We start from the raw sequence: 23,255 nt of genomic DNA, 5'->3' as shown, positions 1-23,255 counted from the left end.
CAGACAGATCTCTGAGCTTGACACCTGGTCTATCAAGTTCCAGGCTAGTCAGTCAGGGCTGGATAGTGAGTTGCCCTTCCTCAGTCGCCCCTTTCTCCTAGAAAGCTAAATACACAAGTGCAAAACATCAGAGGCTGTGTTGCCACTAAGTGGACCCTGCTGATCTAATTCAGTGCTCAAGATTGACATAAGCATGGAGGGCTGATCCCTGCTCCGGTAATTTAGAGTAACCTAATGGGCTTCACATAGACAACTGCAGCGGATGAGAAGGAGTGTGTTATTCGGTATTTTCTAGAAAGTCCTGACAAGTACCTCAGTAATCGGGGCTGCCTCGGGTCACATCCTTTTGGCCCACAAAGCCAGGAAGGTATTGGGCTCATTTATAGAATGAACAACACTGCGGAGGGCATTTGGGTATGAACGCTCTCAGCTGAGCATATCTGGCTCCAGTGGGTGGGGGGTGGGGGTCAGGCTGAGAGTATACACATCTGCAGCTTGCTCCAATCAAAGCGTGATGAGCTGGGCCAAATGCTGCTGATGATACCAGCTTTGGCTGAGCCTTTAAAACCAGAGCAAGCTGGGGAGGAGAAAGGAGAGTGAATGTGGACTGAGGCCCCATAGGATGGAGTTCTCTTTGCCTAGTTTGCCAATGCTAAAAATCTGCTCCTACCTGGATGCCTATAGCTTGCTACAGGTCGGCCAAGTGAACAAGGTAAAGACTCTCCACCTCTTGCTGCTGTCCAATCGACCAGCTTCTTGCCTAAACCCCTCCACTGTGTTCATTCCTACGCGAGGCCCCTTTGGCCTTTCCGCCTCAGTCTCGGAGTTTTGGCTGCCCCATCATCACACTTCCATCACTTACACAGCCTTCCTTCACTCCTCAAACTTGTTCAGGCCTGTCTATTCAGCTCTGACACCTTAGCATCTGGGGTCTGGGGAGAACTCAGTTGCTTCTCTTGACCCATGGGAATGCGAACCTACAGAACAGCGAAGTGGCACATCAAAGGGCTTTATGGGCTAGCATTACTCACGCTGAACCCCTCAAGTCCTGTTGAATGAATGGTGGTGCACACCTGTACCTGAAGCACTTGGGAGGTGGAAGCCAACTCAGGAGTTTGGGTCCAACTCAACCATGTGAATTTAAAAGCAGCCCAGGCTCCTAGAGAGCCTATCTCAGAACACTAACAAGAGTGACAACAAAAATCTGTTAAATGACGGGCATAAGCTGCTCTGTGGAGTTGTGCTGCTGCTGTGTGGGTCCTCGAGACTCCACAAACCTTTGGAGACCAGCCATCCTTCCGAGCTCTCACAAGACGACTTGTGTTTGCTCGGGTAGGTGTCTCCAGCCTAGCTGGGCCTGGAGAGCTGGGACTGTTTGACTAACCTGTATGTGTGTGTGTGGGGGAAGCACAGAGCAAGGGAGAGCAGAGGGGAGGCTTGCTGGCTTAAGGATATTTCTCTCTCCTGTAGAGCTGGAATGCAGTTTCCAACAGTGATTTCCTGTGGAGGTAAGGAAAGGGGCAGGGTGGGGTGGGAAGGGAAGAAGAGGCCCTCTGCTTCAGCACCTGGGCCTCGGGTGTGTGAGGAAGGTGAATGAATAAAAGGCTCCCACCGGTAACAGGGGCTCTAAGGTGAGCTGCCTGGGCTCAGCCCGATGGGATTGCAACTGTGCATTGCAGGAGGCTGTGTCTGATGAGATGGTACTGCTTTGACATCACCCTAGAGCACGTGGGCACACAGACATGGAAGCAGTTCTTTCTTTACCGAAGTAGGCAAGAACGCGCCAAGTCCCTGGCAAAACCAGCAGACTTCTTCGTCAGAGAAATTCCTGGAAACTTTGGTATGGGCATGGGTACCCTAGAAGAGATGCCCATTTGGTTTTTCCCATGACATGCAGTCAGCCAGGTGCATGGCCAGTGCCTTTAGTCCCAGCATGAAGGGAGGCAGAGGTGAATCTCTGGGAGTTTGAGGCCAGCCCCTTCTACCAAATGAGTCCAGAACAGCCTGAATACACATAGAAACCCTTTCTCAAAGGAAAATAAAAAAGTAAAAAAACAAAAATACCCATTTGGGTTCGGGCTTTGTCTAGCCATGGAAGCCATCTGTATTCTCCTTTTGTGATGTGCCCTATGGAAGCATGATTGTTCAACAATGGAAAGCCAGCCCTATCACTGCCTTTCCCCAAAGGCTTCCTGCCTTCCCAGAATATAGAGGGAACGTAATGGGCACATTACTAAATTGCACAGGCTTTACTGTTTCTTTTCCTAAAAAACCTCCATGGGACAGTTTTCTGATGGAGAGGTACTTTCTAAATTGTTTACATTTACCATTACTTTTAGTGTATGTGTGTATGTGATGTATGTGTCAGAGGACAGCTTTGTGGAATTCATTCTCCTGACAGAGTCTTACATATTTTGAGACAAGGCCTCACTATATAGCAGTAGCTGCCCTGGAACTCCGTATGTAGACCAGGCTGGCATCAAATTCAAGATCTGCCGCTTGCCTTCACTGGGACTGGTACATCACCACATCTGGCGTTTTCTTTTCTCTCTTCCTTCCTTCCTTCCTTCCTTCCTTCCTTCCTTTCTTTCTTTCTTTCTTTCTTTCTTTCTTTCTTTCCTTCCTTCTTCCTTCCTTCCTTTTCTTTCTTTCTTTCTTTCTTTCTTTCTTTCTTTCTTCTTTCTCTCTTTTTTCTGTCTTTCATTTCTTTTCTTCCTTTTTTGTCTTTCTTTCCTTCTTCCTTTCTTTCTTCATTCTTTCATTTGTTTTCTTTTTGTTTTTCAAGACAGGGTTTCTCTGTGCAGACCTGGCTGTCCTGGACTCACTTTGTAGACCAGGCTGTATTTGAACTCACAGATCTGCTGGCCTCTGCTCCCTAGAGTCCTGGGATTACAGGCATGTGCCACCACGCCCGGCTATTCTTATTTATTTACTACTTTAAACTTATTTATTACTTTAAACCCCGGGTCTCGTGTGCCTACCACAGGCTGACCTCAAATGAGTACTGAACTTAACAGTTTATGGGATTCTGGGACCTAGCAATCTCCCCACCAGTTACAGCCCCAGCCCCCCGGTACCCGGGGTGTTCTACAGAAGCAGGTTAAAGTGTAAAGGACCAAATGGCCAGCCTGCAGCCTGTTTGGCTGACTCTCTTCATCCTTTCCACAGCTGTTGGCCAAGCCTTCCTTCAAAGGTGGAGAAAGGAAAACATAACCCCTTTTGGCTTGGGTTGCCCCTCAACTATCTAATAACCAAACTCTGTTTGGGTTTCCTTGCAGGAGGTCAGGGTTTGGCGAGTTACCTCTCAGGGAGTGGCCTAACACCAAGTGGACAAGGGAAGTCAGTTGTCTGTGTGGTGACTTCCATGTCCAGGCTTACCACCTGGGATATTAAAGAGGTGAGTCTGCCCGGAGAGTAGCAAAAATTACCTGGACATGAATTCTGACTTCATCTTGTTGTTGTCAGTGCTGGTGAGTAGGGATTCCCTGCCTGCCTCTGCCTCCCAAGTGCTTGGGTTTAAGATTATAGGCACCACCACTCTTGGAGCCTGTGGAGGTCACAACAGTGTAGTTGCAGATGGGTTGTAAGCTCTGGGCGCTGGGCACCTAACCCAGGTGTGTGCAGAGCCCTCTCTCCAGTGCTTCTCAGTGTCTTAAAGTTTTCATCACAGAGATCTTCTCACATACTGGGTTAGGTTTACTCCCAGGAATATTTTTTAAGGTTTATTTTTTACTTTACATGTATGTGCGCCTGTGTGCCTGTGTGTGCTCACAGTTGGTGGCAGCTGGCAGAGGCCAGTGACTGAGATGTTGTGTAGGCTCTGGGAACCCATGCAATTTCTATGGAGTCCATATAATTTATAGCATGTATGTAATTTATAGCATTTATTAAATATATATATTTAATATATATATATATCCTTTAATTAAAGCCAGATTGATCCCGGTGGGTGATCTTAACATTTTAATTTTTTTTTTTTTTTTAAAGACAGGGCTTCTCTGTGTAGCGCTGTCTGTCCTGGAACTTGCTCTATAAACCAGGCTGGCCTCCAATTCAAGAGATCGACCTGCCTCTTCCTCCCTGGTGTTAAAATTACAGGCGTGTGCCGCCACCACCAGCTCGGTATGTTCTTTTTAGAAGACTTATCTTTATTATTTAGAATTACTTATGTGGGGGTAGGGGAGTGTGTGCTCATGAGTGCAGGTGCCTGTAGAGGCCAGAAAGGGCCTCAGGTGCCCTGGAGCTGGAGTTAAAGCGATTGTGAACACGGTAGGTCTGGACGCTGAACTGGAGTCTTTTGTAAGAATAATTGTTATGTTGTGCAGGCAATTCAACTGGCCTTCCCTTAGGGACCTGTAGGGTCCTGCAACATCCTATGTCAGTGCCTGCATCCTATGACATCATCTGGGCCAGGGACATAGTGACTGGTCCACCACTCCCTGACCTTCTTACTCTCTTCTTCTGCTCTCTCCCCCTCTTCTGCTTTCTTCTTTCTTTGAGGGCCCCCCTTCCCTCATCCTTGCTCTCTCTGTCTTCCTCTCTTCTGTCTCTTTCTCTATCTCCATCCAATAAACCTCTTTCATATGGTATCTGATGTGTGCATGGCATTTTTATACAAATACTAACAATCGTATACTCTCATAGTCACTGAGCCATCTTTCCAGCCCCCTGATATGTGCTTAAATTCAGTTTGCAAGTATTTTGTTGAGAATTTCTTTAAGTTCATCAGGAAGACTGGCTATAACTACTTCTTCTTTTTTTAATATCTACATTTGGTTTTTGGCATCAGGGCAATAACAGCTTCATAGAAAGAGTAAGGTAATGCCCCTTCTTTTCCTATAGTGTGGAGTAGTTTGAGAAGCATTGGGATTAGTGTTTATTTGAACGTTTGTTACATTCACCAAGGAAGCCTGGGGGTGGGTTGCATGCTTTATATCCTAGCACTGGGAAGAGGAGAGGCAGAACTCTCAGAGTTTGAGGCCAGCCTTGTCTACAGAGTGAGTTTCAGGACAGCTAGTTTACACAGAGAAACCCTGTCTTAAAAAGACCAAAAGCAGAAAAAAAAACCTTTCTTTTTTCTTCACTAGGGAGTTATCTGGTCCTGGATATTTTTTGTGAATTTTTTGTTCAGTTTTTCTGTTTGCATGTATATGTGTGTAGAATGCATACATTTGTACAAGCCTGTCTGTTCATGTCAGTTTAATTTGGGTAGGTCATTTACTTCTAGAAATGATCCTTTTTTATTATCCAACTTATTGGAAAACATTTTTAAGGTGTACTCTAAAGAGTTTCTGAATATTGCTGATATCTGCCATAATGGATTCCTACTGTAACTTGATCAATTTATTTAATTTACTTGGTTCCTTCTTAATTTTTATTTTTGTTTGATTTATTTCTTTGCACTTTTTTTTTTTCAAGACAGGGTTTCTTTGTGTAGCCTTGGCTGTCCTAGAGCAGGCTGGCCTCAAACTCTCCTTGAGTGCTGGGATTACAGGCATGTGCCACCATGCCTGGCTTCATTTCACTAATTTCTAAGCCATCTCTTTATTATACATGTATTTGTGTATGTGTGTGTGCATGTGCATGCACTCATGTACTTGGAATACCACAGCGTGTGTGGAGGTCAGAGGGCAACATGTAGGAGTCAGTTTCCTCTTCCTACCACGTGGGTGCCAAAGGTCAAGGGTCAGACTTGGGTCAATTGAATTTAGATTATCATTTTTAGTGGCAAGTGCCTTAACCTACTGAGCTACTCACTGACCCTGTTTGTCCAGATCTTAGTGATTTATTTATGTCTACTGACTCTGTGGTTGGCGTGTTTTATTTTCCAGGTATATATTGTTGTTTTTTTGAGGTTTCTCTGAAAAATTTTTTGAGACAGGATCTTACGTAGCCCTGGTTGGCCTAAACTCACAGAGATCCACCTGCCCCTGCCTCTACCTCATGATTTCTGAGTTCTCTGGTGCTCTCTGATTTTTTTATTTTTAATTTTTATTGGTTCTTTGTGAGTTTCCCTTCATGCACCCCAGTCCTGCTTATCTCCCTGTCCCCTCATATTCACCCTTCACCCTCAAAACTTCCCCCAAAAATACACACACACACACACACACACACACACACACACACACAAAGCATAAAAACCTCTCATCGTGGAAGCTGTAGTACGTCTCAGTGTGTCCCACAGTGCATCCTTCTGTCCACACATCGTCACTTACAAATGCTCATTGTAATGAATCGGAGGTCTGGTTTAAGGTCTCTGGTTTCTATGACACCATCAGTACTGGATCCTCAGTGGGCCTCCTCCTGGTTGTCCTGTTGATGCCCTTGTCCTGGAGAATCTGCAGCTTTGGAACAGCAGGGCTGGCCCTTCCACGAGTACCAACCACGAGTACCAACCATTTGCAGATACAAATGTTGGAGTGGGCCAACGCAGAGCCCTGGATCTAGGCCTGGGGGTAGCTGAGCTGGTCACCTCACTGGCCCTCCCTTATCTGTACCATCAGCACTGCTCAGGCTAGGCCACCCAAAGCTGCCAGCTCTCCTGCTCTCACCCCATGAGCACCTCCAGAGCTAGCCCCACTGTGCTGCCCAGTCAAGGTGAGAGGTCTGTCTGGAGTGCCAGAGCAGTGAAGGGCAGGACCAGCTTTCCTGACAAGGTTTGGGGAGGGCATCAGCCCACACCCATGCCACCTCGAGGCAGAGGAGTGGGAAGGCCAGTTCTCTAACTTGTGAGAGAGCCTCCTGCTGTGTCTGTGTCAGTGCAGCAGAATGTCTGTGATGTCCAAAGCGTGGGGTACGTAGGCTTTCTGTGGGTGCCCAGGAATGGGGCATTGTCTCCTACAGCAAAGTGAAAATTTACCATAATAAACTGGATGATCTTGGGGTTGGAGATTTCTTGGTTGTGTTTTGTTCGGGGAGGCTGTTTAAGAAAGAGTGTCAGGTGGGCTGGAGAGATGGCTCAGAGGTTAAGAGCACTGGCTGCTCTTCCAGAGGTCCTGAGTTAAACTCCCAGCAACCCCGTGGTGGCTCAGAACCATCTATCATGTGATATGGTGTTTTCTTCTGGTGTGAAGAAAGAGTATCAGGCTGTTCTAGAACTCACTATGCAACCCAGGCTACCGCAGACTCATAGGAACCCTCCTACTTCTGCCTCCTAAGTGGTAGGTAGGATAGAGTGGTGCCTTACTATACCTGGCAAAGAGAGCTGAGAGTGAAACCTGACCTCCTCCTCGTGGGACTTAGTCCAGTGCTACACGGTAATAAACACCTCAAAATACTGAGAGTCACATTTTAGTGAAAGAGGTGGGCTCAAAAGGAAGATGGATTCTAAAGGAAGATTACATCTAGGGGAAGGAGAGGTTATTAATGTGTCTGTGTAAATTGCTTATAATAATTTATTAAGTTCACATTCATATTTATGCTTTTGGCTTTTTGTTGGTGGTGGAGGTGGTTTTGTGTGTGTGTGTGTGTGTGTGTGTGTGTGTGTGTGTGTGTGCATGTGTGTGTGAGATGGTTTTTTTAAGCTAAAGAAAATTCTTGAAGAGAACCTGTTCTTGCTTTGGATGTATAAGAACTGTTGATACAATAACAAATTTTGCAACTGACTCATTGATGAATAGGTTTGTTTCAAGTGTTAGAAAACTTAATACCAGAAGTGATGGCCCAGGCCTTTCACCCCAACACTGAGGAGGCAGAGGCTGGCAGATCTCTGTGGGTTTGAAGCCAGCCTGGTTTACACAGTGAGTTCCAGGACAGCTAGGGCTGTAGAGAGACCCTGGGATTGAAGAGGTGTGCCACCACAGCTGGCTTGTTGTCCCTGTTAGTAAAAGGAGAAATTGATTTGAGCACAGGGCCACTGATTGTCCTTCACAGATGTTTTGTAAGGGTCGGTTCTCTCCTTCCACCATGTGGTTCCTGGGGATTGAATTCATGTCATCAGGTTTGGTGGCAAGTACCCTCTCTGAGCCATCTCTTGAGCCCTGTTCTTTATGCTCTGTGTAGCAAATGCCTACTTGCCTCTGAGCAAATGCATATGTCCTATTTTCATGTCTACCTCTTCCGCAAATAATCTAGATCTTTGTTTTTCTCTTTTTGTGTATGTGTGTTTTTCTTCTTTTGAGACAGTTTTGCCATGCAGCCCCAGCTGGCCTGCAGCTCGACATTGTAGTCCAGACTGGCCCCAGAATTGCACCAACTTTCCCACTTCTGCCTACCTGGGCAGGGATTATAGGTGTATGCTATCATGACCAGTGAGAGATGCTTAAAGTTTTCATATGCTTTTCTTGTGAGAAATGGTTCCGGTCTGGAAGAGGCTTCCAATTAAAGTGGGTGTGTGAAAGTGGTGGAACTCGAGGCCCTCAGACATAACCACCCTCTTGTTCCCTAGGGCGTCATGACCTGGGTCAGCCCCGTGCAGCCCACCTGCATCACCAGGATGACCACCCTCCCTGAGATGCACCTGGCGGTCACTGTAGATATGGAAACAACCATCAAACTGTGGAACTGCCGTGACAGGGATGCTCAGGCGACTAACACCATGTTTACTTCCTGTCAAACCCTGAAAGCTGTCCTTACAAAGTACGGCCCGGTTGTCTTGGTAAGTGACCCCCAAATCGAGAGCAGGCACACAGAACAAAACAGGCGCCAACTTGAGGTCCCAGTACTGTCAAACCTCAGTTCTCTATCTTGGAGTCATCTCTGCAAACCCTGAGACTCAGTTACAGTCTACCAATAATGATGGCCATAAAATGTCCATTCCTTGGCCTTTGACCTACCTCATTTACACTTCCTAAGCCATTCTTTTAAAAATAACAAAGGCTTGGTGGTGGCAGACACCTTTAATCCCAGCCCACTGCTCCGGAGGCAGAGGCAGGTGGATGTCTGTGTTTGATGCCAACTGGTATACAGAGTGAATCCAGGACAGCCAGAGCCAAAACAGAGCAACCCTGTCTCAAAAAAAAAAAAAAAAAAGAAGAAGAAAAGGAATAGGCTGGAGAGAAGGCTCAGTGGCTAACAGCACTTCCAGAGGTGCTGAGTTCATTTCCTAGCAACCACATGGTGGCTCACAACCATCTATAATGGTGTTTGATGTCCTTACTGTCATGCAGGTGTACATGCAGATAGAGCATTCAGAGAGAGAGAGAGAGAGAGAGAGAGAGAGAGAGAGATGTAGCATGAGAGAGACAAGCGATTGCGAGACGGAGCGACAGTGACGGACAGAGAGTGAGACTAAACAGAGTGGTATAGCAGGGACACCTGACATCCTTCTCTGGTCTCCATGTATGCGCACCCCTCACAGTTTTTTCTAAATTTCACATCTTCTCTTCTTTCAAATGTTTATTATTGCTGAGTTCATGAATTTGGGCAGAAACGGTAGAGAGAAAAACGGAATTTTATCAGATGCTGAGAAACATTGATGTTGATGTCTCAGTCCTTAGGAAGGAGGACTTAGGGCTTAGAAAATGCCCTTCTCCTTGTGATTTTTAGACAAGTCTCACGATGTGGTCCTGGCTGGCCTAGAACTTACTATGTAGATCAGGCTGGCCTAACTCAGAGATCAGCTTGCTCCTACCTAAGTGTTGAGATTAATGACAAATGCTACCATGCCTTGCAAAAGTCTCTTTAAAAAAATTCCTGCAGGGCATAGTGGCATATACCTTCAATTCCAGCACTCAGGAGGCAGAGGCAGGTGGATCTGTTAAGGTTGAGGCCAGCCTGGTCTACAGAATGAGTTACAGGAGAGCCAGAGAAACCCTGTCCCAAAAAACCATAAGAGGGAAAGATGATTTTGTGTGTGGGTATTTTGCCTGCATGTGTCTATGTGCTGTGTGCGTGCTTAGAGCCGTGGAGGCTGGAAGCTGCTATTAGAGCCCCTGGGACTGGAGTTACAGACAGTTGTGACCTTCTACATGGGTGCTGGGAGTTGAGCCAACATCCTCTTTCCCTCTCTGCCTGGACTCTTACCACTGAGCTGTCACTCCAGGCCTAGAAAGTGTTATTCTGTGGAGCCAACCAGGCCCCTCTGTTAGGCAGCCTGGTCAGAGCTTTGCTCTGTTGCTGGATGGAGGAAGTGATTGTGCCTCTCAGAGCTGACAATCCTGCTTCCTCCACGCCTGAGGCCTTCCTACTGACCTGTTGCCGGTGCTCTGATTTCAGGCAAGCGACACTTCCGGTAACCTCTATGTGTTTAGGATTCCCGACTTATGCCTAATTATCAGAATCCATATATTCCAATACCCTATTGATGAAGTCTACTGCTCTCCTCAGAAGAAATGGGTTTTTTTGAATAAGAGACATCCAAAAATCTTGCCAAAGGTAAGGTTCTTTCTAGCAACTCCAGCGTTGGGGTGAGGAATGTGGGAAGGGCCAGCCCTCAAGGAGGCCCAAGCAGATGGCCCCTCTCTTCTAGGCTCTATCACATGCAAAAGTGATTCCTCCAGTCAGGTATAACAGAGTTCTAGGTAGCAGTCACAGGCCCTGTCACAGTAGCAAATTTCTGTTAGTGGAAAGTGTCCTGGAGACTTGGTTCAACCGCAGGGTGAAGGCAGGTGAAGTAAGGGTCCCTGGAAACCTTTGCTGGCCCTGAGCTCACAGCAATCTTGCTGTCACTGTGTGACACTGTAGGATTCCGTCCCTAGCGCTAGGTTTCAGGCATGTACCCAGCGCTCTCTATGCTCCTCCTTTGTTAATTCCTGCTCTCTGGTGCCTAGTTGGTAGTGCTGGAAGGCAGATGGTCCGCACAGAGACCAGCGTTCTTCTCTAGGGCCCATGCTTAGTTATTTGGTTTGTATGTCCCTGTACTTTCAGAGCCAGTATGGGTTACAGTAAGAGGCTCAATGCCTCCTCCTTAAAAATCTTAAAAAGCAAACAGCTCTGGACTAGTCCTCTGCAAGGGAAAATCTACTTAAGCAGTCTGTCTGATGAACCCACCCTTGATGTGGGTCAGGGACTCCATTCTGTCTCTGAACATGATAGGAGGGGCAGGAAGTCAATGAATTACTCATTCCCTGAGTGAAAGTGATGGCTACCCAGCCCTGTGTAATGAAGAACAAAAACATCCACACCTGGTTTCCCCCTGAAGCCTGTGTCTGGAGCCACACGGGTGCCAGACGGCTATAGTGTTAATCTCCGTTGATTCTGCTGTGCCATGCTCTTTTTGCAGGTGTTTCTCTTGAGAAGCTTGCTGAGGCCATTAGAATACTCCAATCCGGTGTTTATCGACCTCCCATTTTCATTATGCCAAAGAGCCTTCTGGACCCCAAGAAGGGAAGACAGAATAACCCTGATGTCCCGGAGAGGCCCCGTCCAAAACGCAATATTTTCCACGTTTGATATGGAACTGATAGAGACTGAGAAGAGGACATCTGCTAATGGTAAATGTCACCACCTTAGAAATGTCTCAAGCCATACGTGATGGCACATGTCCCAAGTCAGGAGACTGAGGCAGGAAGGCTTCATAGTGGGAGCTGTCTCGAAAAGAAGAGATGGTGCTGGCAAGATGGCTTCCATGTGCATGCACGCACACACGCACGCATAGCCATGCACTAATGATGTTAAAGTAAAAAATAATCTTCCTGCCTCTGCCTCCCTGAGTGCTGGGATTGTAGCTTGCACCACCACTGCCTGTCATACAAACAATTTTTAAAAGAAATCCTGATTTCTCTTTCACCCAGGCTCTCATATTAAGCCATAAAAACATGTCTTTGTTTTGTTCTTTTAGTCTTTCAAGACAGGGTTTCTCTGTGTAGCCCTGGCTGACCTGGAACTTTCTCTGTAGACCAGGCTGGCCTCAAACTCCATCAGACTCTGCTAGGATTAAAGGCATGCCTCACTCTATGATAATGCAAGTCCTTGCAAAGGGAGCAGAAGGGCTGCTCAGCTAGATAGGAGCTTGTGCCTGTTTGGTGCTCACTGTGCTCTACCCGGTTGTCTTGGGTAGATACTCTGTTCTGTCTCCATCACATGATGGGGCTGGGTTCTAATGTCCTTCCCAGTGCAGGTGTCTTTCCAAGGCGGGAGCTATGATTGATTGTCCACACCGTCCCTGAGACATAGCCTGCCTTTCCATGGCCAAGGACATGGATTTGTCAGACCTATGGACTGTCTTCATTGCCTCTATCAGCCTAGAGTCCCATGGAGGTAGGGGCATGCTTTTCAGCAAGCATTTTGCTGGGCTTAAGTGACTGAAAAATTACCTGTGTATATTTTGTGTGTTTTGTATGGAGCAGCACGTGAGATTGCAGGCTTCGAGATGCAAGGTTACCTTAATAACATGGAATGGATGGGAGTCAGTGAGAAGGATGTGATTGTATTTTCAACTGGAAAATCTCTTCTCCTCTTCAACATGTGGGGCTTCAGGCTGCAGACATTTCAGGACTATCCACAAGTGATCACGAGATTAAAAGTGGTATGTCTTAGATGTTTCCCCTCCAGTGGGTTTTTAAACACAGATTTACCTTTTTTAACTTAATACTGTTATGGGGTGCGCATGTGCTTTTGTGTCTGTGTGAACACACTCGCAGAGGCCAGAGGACAACCCTCTGGAGTTCTCCTTCCACCTGTTTGGGGGCTCCATGGAGAGAGCACCAGGCTTGCTCAGTAATGCCTCTCTACCTTGTGAGCTGTCCCCTTGTCCCTCTTCCTGTGTTTTGACCTTGACTCCTGTCCACTCACATCTGGGTGTCCTTTGAAGGATCCCCTCCATGTCATCGTCACGTTTAATGATGGTACTTTAGAGGTGTACGCTTGGGAGGAGAGAAATAACCTCCTTAGGAAGTGTTACCGTCTGCAACACCCGCGTCATCTGGGACCACAAAGGTAAGCTCTGCTTTGTGACTTAAACTTTACCCTAATTAAAAAAAAAATCTCTGCATTAAAACTCAATTTTAAAGGAAAATTGAAATTTCTGTAAAAAGATGACTGAATTCATGATCTTCAGCGTCACATAAAGCAGGCACTGTGCTGTGTGTGACACTCAGGAGTGGAGGCAGGAGGATGCAGAAGGGCAGGGTTCTCTTCAGCTGCTCAAGGAGTTTGGGAGACAGACTGGTTGATTGCAGATCTATCACAAACAAAAAGAAAATGAGAACCGGCTAGGCATAACGCATGCCTTTTAATCTCGGCATCTGGGAGGCAGATGCAGATGGAACTCTTGTCAGTTCCAGGCTAGCCTGTTCTACATAGCGTGCCAACAGCTTCACTCCCAGGGTAAAAGCAGAGACTGTGCCCTCATTCCTTGTCTTTCATGGCAGGATGGATTCTCTTTTGAGTTCTGTACCAGCCTGGGTTGCCTCATCAGTGAGTTGTCATTGTCTCCATTTGGTTAATTTTTTCCTTGTGTTTTACTTGCCTTCATACAAATTATTTCCAGTGAGCAAGGTGTGGTGGTGCAGACCCCAGTCCCAGCACCTGAGGGTCTGAAGCTGAGTACAAGAGGCAGCCCTTTAGGGAGACACCCCACCTCATCTCCAAAAGAAAAGGTGGGATTAAAGGTGTGTGTGACATCTCTGCTCAGCCTGGAGTTCATTTTCAACAAGGGTCACCAGCACATGGCAAGTTACCAATATAATTTATATTACATGTATGACTTAAAGGTATTTTCTCCTTCTGGACATGGTTGCACACACCTATAATTCCAGAATACAGGAGACTAAGGCAGAAGCATTATGTCAAATTTGAGGTTGGCCTGTGCCACTTTCAAATTCAGTGCTAACCTGGGCTATAAAGTGAAACCTTATTTCAAAACAATTCTTTCCTGCTCTGTGGGGTTTCTCTTCATTCTCTTGGGTTTTGTTCATTTGTTTGTTTCACTTTGTTTTATTTGATTCATTCCTATTTGTCAATTCTTGCTCTGGTTACCCATACATTTACTCTCCAAGAACTCCTGCCTAGACCTGAGTCATAGATTCTCTTTTTGGTCATTTTCCAATCTCCGGTCTCATCTTGTCTTTTATGTCTTTAATGAGTTGATTGTTGAATTATGGAGTAGGGGTTGGTATAAGAATGTGGTGGCTCAGCTGGGCACAGTGGTGCATTCCTGTAATCCTAGCACTCAAGGAGACACAGGCTGGCAGCTCTCTGAGTTCAAGGCCAGCCTGGTCTATAAAGCTAGTCCAGGACAGCCAAGGTTACACAGAGAAACCCTGTCTCAAAAACAAAGAAAGAATGTGGTGGCTAAACAGCCTTGCTGACATTTATTAGAGAGACTATTCCTTTTCCTTAAAAAGATTAATTAACTATAAATGTGTAGGATTTTTCCCCTAGGTGCTGACGCATGGCAGTGCCGTTCTCCATTCTGCTTTGACCACAGTAACTTTGTGTGATGTATTTTAAAATCCAGTACTGTGATCCCTCCAGGTCTGCTCAAGCAGGCCGTGGCTATTTAAAGTGTGTGCACACGAGTGTGTACCTGCATGCCTGTGAGGTTTTGCTTTGAGACCTCTCGTATACCCCTGGCTGGCCTCAGGCTTGCTATGTAGTCAAGGCTAATCTCAAACTTTGTATCCAAGGCTTGCCTTGAACTCCTGATTTTTCTGCCTTTCATTTCTTTTAACTGTGTCTTTTAACTGGTGTTAGTTTCTTTTCCTTCATGACTTGAAAAGGGCTCTACCATGTCCTTCTGGCTTCTACGATGTGCTGAAAGATCTCTTGTCATTGGAGTCTGTCACTCTATAGATCAGGTGTAATGTCCCTCTGATTTTTTTTTTTTTTGGATCAGTTTTTAGAATTTTGATGATGGTGTATCTCATGTGAATATTTGGAGTTTAGTGTGTTTGGGCTCAATCAGCTTTCGAGTCCGTACATTTACCAATTTGGGGAAAGTATTTTGTCTTTCTTGTGCTGGGGGAGTGAACCGAGGGTCTTGCACATGTAAATGTGAATCTGATAATGAACTTTACTGCAAAACTTCAGAGAGTTTTGCTGTGTTTTCACCCTGCCCAGTGGAGGGAAATAGGGGTGCCATTTTTATCACCTCAGTGCAAAGGAGAGATGGGTGTGGAGGACAGGTTTTGGCTGGAGTCTGTAAGGACAGGAGGCTGTGCACTTGCCCAGGGCAGGCCTGACACTTGTAAGCTCCTGAATGATCAGGTAGAGGTGCCCCTCCTTAGTAAAGAGGAATGATTGACAGGACGGTTGCCCCACCATCTGCATGCCACCCAGGGGGAGGAATGCACTGCTGCTTTAGTGTAGTCCCTTTGAGTAAACTAAGGATGGCATGGGAGCAGAATTCAAGTCTAAGATAGATTTATGGATTAAACTCTCTTTTGTTTGTTTGTTTTGAGAAAAGGTCTCCCTATGTAGCCTGGATGAACCTCACACTCAGTCATTTCTTTGGCCTCAGCCTCCTAAGTTGAAGTGATTTACAGGCATGCGACTTCACCCCTGGCCCCTTTCATGGTTACTAAGCTTTCGAAGACTTGAGCATTGAGAATTGTAGAGGTCTATCAGAAGGTTGAGGTTGGTACTCCTATATGGTAGTCCTATATGAATGATACCTTTGCCAGTGTGTGCAGTTATTCAAAATGCACCTGAGATGGCTCAGCCATTGAGACAGGTGCCACCAAGCCTGACAATGAGGACAGTCTCTGGACCCTCCTTGTGAAAGGAGAGAGCTGATGCCCACATGTTATTCCCTGACCCCCCCCCCGTTGTAGGCCATTTGGTTATACTGTTTACTGTTAAGCCATTGATGACTATTACAGTGGTTATTATTTAATCTGCCACCATATCAGTAAAGGAGACGAGCATTCTGTTAGATTTTTAGTATGCCTATACACTGCAGCTGGGCAGAAACTTCCCTTTTCAGCTACCTTTTACTTCCCAGCCCCACACTCCATGCCAAGTGCTCTAACAATCCCTAGCTGGGCTACTTCCCGTCCAATAGCCCACAGACACTTGGACATATTCCTCCTCTGGGCTGTTTCTCTCCATCACTGGGTCCACAGTAAATCCTCCCAGACATGTGGTTCTTTTTTACCGTAACCCCTGCCTAAAATCTCTCCTCTCCAGGCCTCTCATCTCTCTTCCCGTGATCCTCGTGGCCTCCAAGCCTGAGAACTTTAGCTCTGCCTCCCTCACTTCTGCCCTGCCCAGGAGTGTAGGAAACTTTCTTAGCTCCTCAGGGATCATGTTGGAGGGAAGGTTAGGTGGCATCACTTGGGGTTGTTAGCATGTGCTAAAGCAGCAAGCAGACCTCTGGGAGCGAAATAATTAACATTAGTAAACATAGCAGCAGGCCAACCCCAACCCCCTCATACACATTCACATGCACACATATACACAGCACTCACACATATGTGCGCATACACACCCCTGCACACTCACACTCATGATCACACTCTCTCACTGTATACATACACTCACACGTGTTCAAGCACACAGGTACACACGTGTGGGCAAACATACATGACATAACTTTAAAAGTTGTAAAGGGCCATCATCAGTTGATAAAGGTCACTCCCATTTCTGTGCTGACATCTTGTTTTCTTTGTTGTTCTTTTTGGCAGCATCTTTCCCAAGACACTATGCGATGATCTGAGCATAGTTCGTGTGGTGTCAAGAAGTCGCCAGTGCTGTTTTCTGGCCGCATATATTTTGAATGTCTTCTCCTGAAAACTAATTTAGTGGCTGTTGCCCTCTTCCTCACCTATAATAAAGGTCTATTGCAAGTCCAGACTGATAATCTCAGTGTTGCTAAAAGGAGATGAGGCAGCTGGGCTGAAAATCCAATTCCAGGGGATCCAAGGCCCTCTTCTTTTTCTTTTTTTAAGATTTATTCATTATTTATACATTAGTCTGCCTGCATGTACACCTACATGCCAGAAGAGGGCACAGGATCTCATTATAGATGGCTGTGAGCCACCACGTGATTGCGGGAATTGAACTCAGGACCTCTGGCAGAACAGCCAGTGCTCTTAACCTCTGAGCCATCTCTCCAGCCCCCAAAGCCCTTTTCAGACCTCCAGAGGAACTACATGCTTCTGGTGCACAGACACCCAGGCAAAAACAAACATACATAATACACACATGCATACAGGCAAAACAAGGCCTCTGGCTGTCTAGGGAAGAGTGGTGCCTGGAGGCCTGAGCCTGATCACAGGCAGTTCAAAGTAGACTGGACCATTTAACAACCCTTTTTCAAGGTAAGGCAGCGACAAGAGAATTTTTCTGAGCTGGGGAATGAATATATTACCAACTGAAAAAAATCAGGCAACACAGAGACTATCATCATAGAATTTTAAGGAATTTTAAAATGAAATTCAGTGTTTCTAGAGAACTGGGGAGTTGCACCAGAAATCAGACAGCAGACCCTCAGAAGTCTCTTTGAGCAGAACCAATTGCTTTAAAGACATTTAAAGAGCATAGGGAGGGGCTGGGGAAATGGCTCAGTGGCTAAGAGCACTTGCTCTACAGACGACCTGGCTTGAGTTCCCAGCCCCACACAGCAGTTCAGGACCATTGCAGCTCCGGTGAGAAGAGACCCAACACCCTCTCTGGCCGCTCTGGTATAAGGCGTGCACGTGGCGCACATACGGACATCCAGGAAGAACACACGTTTCCATTTCAAAAGCTATAGGTCCACATACCCATAACATTTTAAGTTATTTTTAAAAATTATTTTCATAAATTATTTTTTAAATGATCCTAATTTTAAAAAGTATTGAGTAAATGGTTAAAAATTACAGGTCTGAGCACACTCACCTGTGAGTGTGCACACTAAGACTGGATCCGAGTTGGTGTTTTTCTCTTTGATCTTTAAAAACAATTGTTCCATTTTGGAGTAGGGGAAGGTACATGCACACCTCGGCACGCATGTAAAAGGACAACTTGCGGGGGTAGGTTCTCTCCTCCTCCATGTGGGGCCCAGGAACCTAACCCAGGTCCCGAGGGGTGGTAGGAAGCGCTTTTACTGACTGAGCATTTCCAGTCTCTGCATTTTTTTTTTTTTTTTTAAGATTTATTGTGTATACAGTGTTCTGCCTGCATGTACACCTACCTGCCAGAAGAGGGCACCAGATCTCACTATAGATGGTTGTGAGCCACCATGTGGCTGCTGGGAATTGAACTTAGGACCTCTGGAAGAACACCCAGTGCTCTTAGCCTGAGCCATCTCTGTTGGGACCAATTAATGAAGAGGTTTCTATGAAAGATCTTCTATGAAAGAGGTTTGTGAGGTGGCTATGAAGAGAGGGAGAGAAGGGAGAGCAGGATATAATAGGGACAGAGGGGAGGGGCGCCCAGATAGAGAAAGGGAGAAGGCCAAGAGAGAAAAAGACCAAGAGCAAGAGAGAGACCATGTCTCAGGTTGTCCCATTAAGGGGCAAGGTAACCACGCCTTACCACACCTGGCTGGCAGTACACATGACATCATAAGTTGCTAGGCAACCCAGAAGCAGCTTTTGTTCCAAAAGCCTAAGATCTCTGCAGCCCCCACTCCCATCCCCTGCCACCTCTTCTTGAGAGAGAGTCTCCCAGAACCTGGAGTTCACCCTTTGCACCAGGCCGACTGGGTAGCAAGCCCCTGGGATCTGTTTGTGTCCACCTCCACCCCCACAACATTGGCATTGTAGACACACCGCTGTACCTGGCTGTTACTACCCAGCTGGGGCGCTGAGCTCAGCGCCTCTTCCTTCAAGCAGCCAGCACTTTACGCACTGCTGAGCCGTCTACCCAGCTCCAGCTTGACTAATAATTTCTATCCAGTGAAATTCCACAGGAAAAGCCATTCTCATTTACCATCCAGAAACTTTGTGTTAAAGACACTTTGGGACAAATCTGGACCTCCTAACACAGGGACGATTGAACTGTGGTCCTCTTTCTCTAGGCATAGACTTGCTTCCGTTCTTTCAGTTGCCCATGCTCAACAGTCTGAAAATATTAAATAGAAAATTTTGGAAATAGCCTGAGGATATAGCTTAGTGGTGAAGTGCTTGCCTCGCACAGCAAAATCTTGGGTTTGATCCATTTCACCACAAACACACACACACCCCTATTCATAAGTTTTAAATGTTTTATACTGGAGGTTGGAGCGCTGGCTTGGCAGTAAAGAGCACTCGCTGCTCTTGCAGACAACCTAGATTTGATTCCCAACCCTCACATAGTGGCTCTTAACGATCTCTAAAGCCAGTTTCAGAGGATCCTATCCAATGCTCTTTTCTGGCCTTCTTGGGCACTGCATGCATTCAGTGCACAGACATGCATGTAGGCAAAAACAGTCATACAGAAAATAAATAAATTGTTAACATGCTGGATATAATGGCACACATCTTTAATCCCAGCACTCAGGAGACAGAGGCAGGTAGATCTCTCTGAGTTCAAGAGTTTCCTGGGCTATGTAGAAGGCTTGTCTCAAAACAAAACAAAACAAAACAAAACAAATATAGCCTGATGTGGTGGTGCACGCCAGTGATCCCAGCACTTGGAGAGGCAGAGACAGGCAGATCTACAAATTGAGTTCTAGGACAGCCAGGGCTACCCAGAGAAAGCCTATCTCAGAAAACCAAAATGAGCAAATAAGTGAGTAAATAAAAAGCTATATTGGTTATTTTCTCATTGCTGTTACAGTTAAGTGTCTGACAAAGACAAGGTAAGGGACAGCTTATTTGTGCTCACTGGTGTAAGGGCAGATAGTCCATCACAGTGGAATCATGGTAGCAGGAGGTGAGGAAGGTGGTTGCCTTGTGTGTGTCAAGGAGCAGAGGTGAATGCTCTCTTGCTCTTTTGTCACCTTTTAGTCTCCCGATAAGATAACCCCGGTTGAGGGCACTGTGCTGCCTGCCTTCAGGGTGGGTCTCCCTCCTCAGTTAAAGCTCTCTGGAAGCAGCTTCCTAGACTTGCCCAGAGATGTGTCTCCTAGATGATTCCAAAGGCAGTCAGGCTGACCCTGACCCCAGCCACATTCTGAGCAGGGTGGTGAGCTCTTCCTCCGTCCCACCCAGGGCATGAATCATCCCTTTGTCCATCGTGTGCCCACTCCATACACTACCTTCTCATTGGTCTCTAGTGGCCTTCTGGGACAAACTGTCACAGTGTATCAGTGTCGGTGAACACAGCTGCTTTACATGTTGGTGAGTGCAAAGCCAAAACAAAAGAGCACGGCAGAAAGTGCCCTCATCAGACAGGAAATGTGAGGACTTATTTGGGGATCCTACACATATTTATATGGGAGGGCACTTATGGGTCAGGCACATACTTTCTTGAAGGTATTCAATTTAAAGTCCTAATCCAGGAGAGACAGGCTGCAACCTCGGGTCTGTATTTCCGGGAGAGCTCAGAAGGAAGGAAGGTAGACAAAACCATTTCTGCTAACTTTTCCCCCTGGGTTGTAGCTGAAACAGAAAGGATGCTTTGAAGGCACCTGCAGGTGCTTGCCTAGCTTTGTTGCTAACAGCAGGGCCTCTGGTGGGCAGCCTCCATTGCATGACTAACAAACCCAGAACCTTACTTGTCTAAGTGGAGTTTGGTTTGGTTTGGTTTGGTAGAAGTGTTTGAGACAGAACTCACCTCACTCTGTAGCCTAATTCACTGGTGAGTACAAGAATTCTCCTGCCTCGGCTTCCTGATTGCTGAGGTTATAGCCAAGAGCCACCATGACCAGACTGTCTTTAAAAAAGCTTTAAAACTATTTTAGTTGGTTTGGCATATGCTGGGGGGTGACAAGTGCTGGGTGGCCATATTCTGGGTGGGCCGTGCTGGGTGGGAGGCTATGCCTGTGACTACAGCTGCCCCGAGCTCAGAGGCTGCTGCACATCAGACACAAACCCCTCCCCCAGCTGTAGTTGTAGGTGGTTGTAAGGGTTTATTTTTATTTTTTATATTAATCATAGGTTATTTCCTTTGTATTCCAGCCGTAGTCCGCTCCCCAACTCCCTCCCAATCCCACCCTCCCTCCCTCATCTCCTCCCTGCCTCTTTCCAAGTCTACTGCTAGGGGAGGTCCTCCTCCCCTTCCATCTGACCCTAGCTTATCAGGTGTCTTCAGGACTGGCTGCCATGTCCTCCTCTGTGTCCTAGCAAGGCTATTCCTCCCTCAGGAGGGGAGATAAAGGAGGCAGTCGTTGAGTTCATGTCAGAAATAGTTGTTCTTCTTACTAGGCAACCCAGTTGGTTACTGAGCTCCATGGGCTACATCCGAGCAGGGGTTCTAGTTTATAGCCATACATGGTCCTTGGTTGGAGACACAGTCTCATAGAGGGCCCCTGTGCCCTGATATATTTTGTCCTTGTGGAGCTCCTGTCCTCTCTAGGTCATACTAACTCCCCCTTCTTTCATATGGTTCCCTGAACTCTGCTGAAGGTTTGGTTATGAGTCTCCGCATCTGCTTTGATAAACTGCTAGGTAGAGTCTTTCAGAGGCCCTCTGTGGTAGGCTTCTGTGCTGTTACTTGTTTTCTCCTACCTCCCCTGTCCATCCCATTTGTCTTGCTAAGTGAGGATTGATCATCTGACTCCAGTCCTCTTTCCTGTTTATCCTCTTGGTTGGAAGCATTCCGGGCAGATGAACTCTTAGTCTCTGAAACAGCAGTGTGCACTCTTCATCCATGAGTACCGTTTAAAACAAAACGTTTTTTTTAATTATATTTTTGCCGTGGCATACAAGTGGAAGTCAGAGTACAAGTTTTGAAAGTGGCTTTCCTCTTCCTCCTCTGTGGGCCCTGGATATTGACCTTGAGTTGTGAGGCTTGGTGGCAAGTGCTTTCACCCTCCGAGCCGATGAAATGTCACCTTCCCATCTTTCATTTATTTTATGACAAAATTCTGCGGTGATACTTAAATGTCCTGATTTTTCTGACTGATTTTCTTTTCCATTGTTATTATTGGTTTTTCGAGACAGGATTTCTCCATGTAGCCTTGGCTGTCCTGAACTCACTGTGTAGACCAGGCTGGCCTCAAACTCACAGAGATCCACCTTCCTTTTCCTCCTAAGTGCTGGGATTAAAGGTTGTGCCCACACAGCCACCCTGGTATGCTTGCTTTTTAAAAGGGCATTCGAGGGGCATCAAGATGCCTGCTGATTTGTTTTTTATCCCTATTACCCTTGTGGTGGAAGTGAACTGACTCCCTCAAGGTTTCCTCTGACCACATGTGCACTGTGACACAATCTGCCTGATAGGGCCAAGCAAGGGAGAAGGTAGGTGCATGACGTAGAATTTCATTAACTGCTGAGCTAGCTGGTCACAGATTGGCCAGGGAGAGGACAGTTCTGGAAAGCTGACTGGTTTCTAGAAACAGGTGACTGGGGATGGGGTTGGTGCCTTCTTGGGTGTGAAGTCAGTGTCAGTCCCAGATGCTTTTCAGTTCTGCAGATCTCAAAACAGAACAGTGATTTTGTCTGTCAAATGGACTCTTTCTTCAGGTTGGAAGCTGTGCACTGTGTGACAGGCTGTGTTGCTGGCATCCTGTGCAATGGACAGGCTAGCGCAGGCAGCTCCCAAGGTGCCTGTTCTTGATCCTCAAACATGATTCACAAAAACTCAAAAAGAAAAAAATTGTGGTGGTGCATATCTTGAATCCCGGCAGAGGTAAGCAGATCTCTGACTCTGAGGCCAGCCTCCCGGACATCCAGGGATACAGAGAAACCCTGTCTCCAAAAACCAAAAAACCCAGAGCAACCAAACCAACCACACATGTCACTGTGTGGAAGAGAGAGGCTGGGCGGAGTTAAATATGGAGTCAGGCATCCTGAGAGATTGGGGTTTCAGATTGGTCCAGTTACAAAACCAGCTTATGGTAGAGAGGCCCTAAAAGCAGGAGACAGAGTTTCAGCGAGGACCCAGGTCTTCTTGGCCCCAGGTTCTGCCCTTCCAGCGATCACAACACCTTCCACCTTAGACGGGGCCGGTGTGGAACTAACGCCTTCCGCTGTCTTTCCTTCCTCTTTTCCTCTCTCCCAAGAAGCCTTTGTGGAGTGGCTCACCCAGCAGGGCATGGAGAGCCTGCAGATGAGCAGGGTCCTGCCTGTCCGGCAGCTTTCCCACGGTGACTCCTCTGCCAAGCAGTTAGGGACTGACATACAGTAGAGGACGCTGAGGGTGGGAAGTCCACTCCCTAGTGGCCACTGCCAGGTCAAAGCCCACTTTCTCATGCTCTGAGTCCATGGGGTTTCCAACCAGTGCACACTTCCTTCAAGGGTAGAGCTTCTGCCTGACCCAAGCCCACGTGCACTCAACATATGTATGTATGCTGTTACGTTCAGACACAAGAAGGAGCCTGGGCTGGGGGGAAGTGGCACTCTACATGGGACTCCAAATGGTGGCAT

General features: G+C 46.7%; 1 protein-coding gene across 1 annotated transcript; it reads left to right on the top strand.

Annotated features, from left to right (window-relative positions):
- The first annotated feature begins 616 nt into the window (after positions 1–616).
- Positions 617–16,611, top strand: Fbxw12 (F-box and WD repeat domain containing 12). The gene is made up of 10 exons (XM_055601655.1): positions 617–712; positions 1,471–1,508; positions 1,680–1,840; positions 3,279–3,397; positions 8,387–8,596; positions 10,156–10,314; positions 11,162–11,372; positions 12,228–12,406; positions 12,692–12,816; positions 16,506–16,611. The coding sequence occupies exons 1-10, from the start codon at positions 623–625 to the stop codon at positions 16,609–16,611; spliced, it is 1,398 nt and encodes a 465-aa protein (XP_055457630.1). The 5' UTR covers positions 617–622.
- Positions 16,612–23,255: the final 6,644 nt, after the last annotated feature.

Source organism: Psammomys obesus, unplaced genomic scaffold (assembly GCF_907164565.1).
Source record: "Psammomys obesus unplaced genomic scaffold, mPsaObe1.curated_primary_1811, whole genome shotgun sequence".
Taxonomy (NCBI): Eukaryota; Metazoa; Chordata; class Mammalia; order Rodentia; family Muridae; genus Psammomys; species Psammomys obesus.
Note: the sequence above shows the minus strand (reverse complement) of the source record. Positions and strands in the feature narration are given on the sequence as shown.